The sequence below is a fragment of the Dendrobates tinctorius genome, unplaced genomic scaffold (genome assembly GCF_039654945.1).
Source record: "Dendrobates tinctorius isolate UK_male_01 unplaced genomic scaffold, ASM3965494v1 ptg000065l, whole genome shotgun sequence".
NCBI classification, from domain to species: domain Eukaryota; kingdom Metazoa; phylum Chordata; class Amphibia; order Anura; family Dendrobatidae; genus Dendrobates; species Dendrobates tinctorius.
Genome location: NW_027361733.1, coordinates 17,854,001 through 17,860,000, shown reverse-complemented (window position 1 = coordinate 17,860,000; position 6,000 = coordinate 17,854,001). Strand labels below are relative to the sequence as shown.

The window sequence follows — 6,000 nt, the reverse complement described above, 5'->3', positions numbered from 1 at the left end:
ACACACGGACTCACACACAGACTCACACACACACATACTCACATACACACACGTTCTCACACACACACGTACTCACATACACACACAAGTACTCACATATATACACATACAAAGAACTCACATATATACACACACAAAGAACTCGCATACATAAACGGACTCACATACACACACACGGACTCACATACACACACACGGACTCACATACACACACACGGACTCACATACACACACACACGGACTCACATACACACAACGGACTCACATACACACACACACATACTCACACACACATACGTACTCGCATACACACACGTACTCATATACACACACACATACTCACACACGGACTCACACACACACATACACACACGTACTCACATACACACACAAGTACTCACATACACACACATGTGCTCACATATATACACACACACAAGTGCTCACATACATACACGTACTCACATACACACACGTACTCACACACACACGTACACACATACTAGTGTACACACACACATCTACTCACATCTCCAGCACAGGCCACAAACCACCCTCTTTACTGCCCGCTGTGACTGCACGGAGGTGGGTGGGCAGACAGCTGCGGGACACACACATGTATGTACACACACATGTACTCACAGACACACACACATGTACACACACACACTTCCCTCCCGAAGCAATAGCATCAGGCACACCTCTAGTGTAGGTATATTCTCGTACATATGAGGCAGTATTGTAGTAGTTATATTCTTGTATGTAGGGGGCAGTATTATATTAGTTATATTCTTGTACATAGGGGCAGTATTATAGTAGTTATATTCTTGTACTTCATCTTTTTTAGTATTATTCTTGTATGTGTGATTCCCTCTTTTACAGTTAAACCTCACAGTAGTAAACATAGTAGTGTCTTGGGCCTTTAATGTCCGCTCCCATTTTTCTCCTTTTTCATTGTAAATCTGCCTTGGGTTTCTAATAGTTATATTCTTGCACACAGGGGGCAGTATTATAGTAATTATATTCTTGTACATAAGAGGCAGTATTATAGTTGCTGTATTTTTCCACATAGGGGGCAGTATTCTTGTACATAGGAGCAGTATTATAGTAGTTATATTCTTGTACATAAGGACAGTATTATCGTAGTTATATTCTTGTACATAGGGTCAGTATTATAGTAGTTATATTCTTGTACATGGGGGCAGTATTATAGTAGTTATATACTTGTACATAAGAGCAGTATTATAGTTGCTGTATTTTTCCACATAGGGGGCAGTATTATAGTAGTTATATTCTTGTACATAGGAGCAGTATTATAGTAGTTATATTCTTATACATAGGGTCAGTATTATAGCAGTGATATTCTTGTACATAGGAGCAGTATTATAGTAGTTATATTCTTGTACATAGAAGCAGTATTATAGTAGTTATATTCTTGTACATAGGAGCAGTATTATAGCAGTTATATTCTTGTACAAAGGGGGCAGTATTATAGTAGTTATATTCTTGTACATAGAGGCAGTATTATAGTAGCTATATTCCTGTACATAGGGGCAGCATTACAGTAGTTATATTCTTGTACATAGAGGCAGTATTATAGTAGTTATATTCTTGTTCATGGGGGCAGCATTATAGTAGTTATATTCTTGTACATAGGGGCAGTATTATAGCAGTTATATTCTTGTACATAGGGGCAGTATTACAGTAGTTATATTCTTGTACATAGGAGCAGTATTATAGTAGTGATATTATTGTACATAGGAGCAGTATTATAGTAGTTATAATCTTGTACATAGTGGGCAGTATTATAGTAGTTATATTCTTGTATATAGGAGCAGTATTATAGTAGTTATATTCTTCTACATAGGAGCAGTATTATAGTAGTTATATTCTTGTACATAGGGGCAGTATTATAGTAGTTATATTCTTGTACATAGGGCAGTATTATAGTAGTTATATTCTTGTACATAGGAGCAGTATTATAGTAGTTATATTCTTGTACACAGGGGGCAGTATTATTGTAGTTATATTCTTGTACATAGGAGCAGTATTATAGTAGTTATATTCTTGTACATAGAGGCAGTATTATAGTAGTTATATTCTTGTTCATGGGGGCAGCATTATAGTAGTTATATTATTGTACTTCATCTTTTATTAGTAATATTCTTGTATGTGTGATTCTCTCTCTTACAGTTAAAGCACTCAGTAGTATACATAGTAGTGCCTTGGGCCTTTAATATCTGCTCCCATTTTTCTCCTTTTTTCATAGTACTGTAAATCTGCCTTGGGTTTCTAGTAAGTTTTAGTTTCGGGTCTGAGCTGTTTCCCATTTTCCCTCTCCGGTTTCCAGCTCCTCTCAGTTCATTTCAGAGGCGTCTCACAGATGGGGATAATGTCTCGTAGTGTCAGACTTGTTGAGGCTGAGCTTCCATTCATGAAGTATTCATCAGCCCGGTGGAAGTCGCTGCTGGGGATCACTCCACTCGCGTCTATTCTGCTAACTCTATATATTGCTTTCTTTTAGGAGACGTCGAACTCCCCCTCCAACCAACAGTACAACTTCAATGTCTACAAATTCCGGTACCGGTGGCAGAAGCGTATCTTACAGGTAAATGATCAAACTTTTACTGCTGCAGCTTACACTTGTATTAGAAGATGGCGCTCACTGCTGCCGGGAACTCTTCAAATATTTAAATCCTATAAATTATAGAGAAATTCAGGATTTCTAAGAAATTAAATATTGCAGTTGTGCAGAGTTTCTTCCTGTTTCCTGAGATGTTACAAAAACAACTCATCGTTCCTCGAAGATGATGATGTCAATTAATAGGCTCAGTACGTTTAATTTGATTTAATTAATATACAGCAAAATTATTAGAATACAGAACTAACGTAAATACCAAGAATCTTTGCAGTGCTCCTTATAATAAAGCAGAAAGCTCCAAAACCCCAGCTTAGACTTGGGGGATAATTCATCACATTCATGTTTTTTTAACTCACATATTTTTTTATCTTGCAGTGTATATTTGCACCAAATTCCTTGATATGACACACATGGGTTCATAAATTTTCTGCAAAAAGAAACATGCTTATTTATTTTTTACCTTATGGAGCACAAAAATCACATTACTCGTTAAAAGTTTCAAAATGTACAAAAAAATAACATGACTTTAGTGGGTAGGCTAGAAGACTGGTGTACTTTTACATAAAAAAAGTTGCACCCTTAAAAATAAAGTCGCCTGAAAACAATTAGGAAACAAAAACTCCACTCACAGTGCTAACCCTAAAAAACAAATAAAAGGCAAACAGATATAAAATAGAAGAAGATTAAAAGCAGGCAAAAAAACACCAAAAATAACAGAAAAAATATGTGCAATAGGGATTTGGCCCATAGTATATGATACAATTCTCTTTGATAATTTTTACCACTAGAGGGAGCTGGCTGCATGATATTAACCCCTTAACGACCACCGATACACCTTTTAACGGCAACAGTTAATGGTACTTATGCCTCAGAGCTGCTTTTTAACAGCGTTGAGAAATAAGTGTATAGCGCCCCCCAGAGTTGGAGTTTCTCTGGGGTCTCGGCTATCGGGGGTAGCTGAGACCCCGGAGAACATGATTCAGGTCGGATTTTACCGACCCTGGTGTTGCTATCGGCGTTATTAACGGTATAATGGTGACCGCAAAAAAAGTCTGATTTTCCATTTAATTTCTCTCTACTCTGAGGTGATTGTGCATCAGAGAAGAGAGAAAGAGGGTCCCCCGATCCCTCCCACTACCTCCGGAGTCCCTGCCACCACCCCGTGAGGTCCTCCGGGCCGCTGGCATCTTCTTCCGGGAGAAAATGGCGGGCGCATGAGCAGTGCGACCGCCGAGATCTGCCGGCCAGCACACGGCAGCATGGCCATATTGATGGAAAAAGTAAAAAAGTTATGGCTCTGGAATGAAAGGGAGGGAAAAATGAAAATACAAAACCAAAAATACCCTTGGTCATTAAGGGGTTAACACGTGAGGAGCGGATAGAAATTTTGTTGATGTCTGGTGAACACAGTACCCTGGTCATTGTAGCAGATTTCAAGGCAAGACACCCTACGCAAGAAAACTGTCCCCATTCCCATTTTATTTAGGTGTATCCATAAAAATGGCCCACCCAAGAAAGTTTGCCTCATCACTGAACATAATGTTCTGTGTGAACTGAGGGTCCTGTTCCCATCTTATTTAGGTGTATCCATATAAATGGCCCACCCTGAAGAACTGTTCATTAAAGAAAGAAGTACAACTGTGGTCTTAGCTATCTGGTCCAAATTAAAACCTCACAGGTCTTGAGATTTTGGGAGAGGACTACCTGTAGAATAGCACTCTTCACACTTATTCAGTTTGTTGTCTGATCCAATAAAGTTTGTCTACAATGTCTGTACAGAAGATTAAGAGATATTTGTAGTTTCAAAACTTTTAGTGTGCGTTATTGATATCGATAAATATCTTCTTTCTTTTTAGATTGATTTCTATACACAGATGATTTTCAATATAGAGAAGGGAACACTGAAAAAACAATTCCCGTTCGAACAGGTCAAGTCATGTCATGATAACGATGGCCTGAAATTTGTCATCTCCTTTCATGGCCACCAAGACTATGAGCTGGAGGCAGCATGTGCAGAGGATAAACAGACTGTAAGTACCGAGCTGGAATAACCTGGGAATCCAGTATATAATTATATATGTACAGGTGGTATAAGTTATACATCTTCTGTATATAGTGATATGGAGCATGCTGGTATAACCTGGGTATATTCTGTATATACTGTAATTATATATGTACAGCTGGTATAAATTATACATCTTCTGTATATAGTGATATGGAGCATGCTGGTATAACCTGGGTATATTCTGTGTATAATTATATATGTGCAGCTGGTATAAGTTATACATCTTCTGTACATAGTGATATGGAGCATGCTGGTATAACCTGGGTATATTCTGTGTATAATTATATATGTGCAGCTGGTATTAGTTATACATCTTCTGTATATAGTGGTATGGAGCATGCTGGTATAACCTGGGTATATTCTGTATATAATTATATATGTACAGCTGGTTTAAGTTATACATCTGTATATAGTGATATGGAGCATGCTGGTATAACCTGGGTATCTCCTGTATATAATGATATATGTACAGCTGGTATAAGTTATACATCTTCTGTATATAGTGGTATGGAGCATGCTGTTATAACCTGGGTATATTCTGTATATAATTATATATGTGCAGCTGGTATAAGTTATACATCTTCTGTACATAGTGATATGGAGCATGCTGGTATAACCTGGGTATATTCTGTATATAATTATATATGTACAGCTAGTATAAGTTATACATCTTCTGTATATAGTGATATGGAGCATGCTGGTATAACCTGGGTTTATTCTGTATTTAATTATATATGTACACCTGGTATAAGTTATACATCTTCTGTATATAGTGATGTGGAGCATGCTGGTATAACCTGGATATCTGCTGGATATAATTATATATGTACAGCTGGTATAAGTTATACATCTTCTGTATATAGTGATATGGAGCATGCTGGTATAACCTGGGTATATTCTGTATATAATTATATATGTACACCTGGTATAAGTTATACATTTTGTGTATACAGTATAGTGTTTTGGAGCATGCTGGTATAACCTGGGTATATTCTGTATATAATTATATATGTACAGCTGGTATAAGTTAGACATCTTCTGTATATAGTGATATGGAGGATGCTGGTATAACCTGGGTATATTCTGTATATAATTATATATGTACAGCTGGTATAAGTTAGACATCTTCTGTATATAGTGATATGGAGGATGCTGGTATAACCTGGGTATATTCTGTATATAATTATATATGTACAGCTGGTATAAGTTATACATCTTCTGTATATAGTGATATGGAGCATGCTGGTATAACCTGGATATCTGCTGGATATAATTATATATGTACAGCTGGTAT

The 6,000-nt window shown here is 37.1% G+C and overlaps 1 protein-coding gene across 2 annotated transcripts in view; it reads left to right on the top strand.

Moving 5' to 3' along the window:
* The window catches only part of LOC141094735 (disheveled-associated activator of morphogenesis 1-A-like), a 221,031-nt gene that overhangs the window by 118,161 nt on the left and 96,870 nt on the right, over positions 1 to 6,000 (top strand). For both annotated transcript variants that reach the window (XM_073580660.1, XM_073580659.1), the window contains exons 3-4: positions 2,525 to 2,608; positions 4,498 to 4,671. In XM_073580660.1, coding sequence (XP_073436761.1) covers positions 2,525 to 2,608; positions 4,498 to 4,671 — 258 coding nt within the window. The remainder of the gene's footprint in view (positions 1 to 2,524; positions 2,609 to 4,497; positions 4,672 to 6,000) is intronic.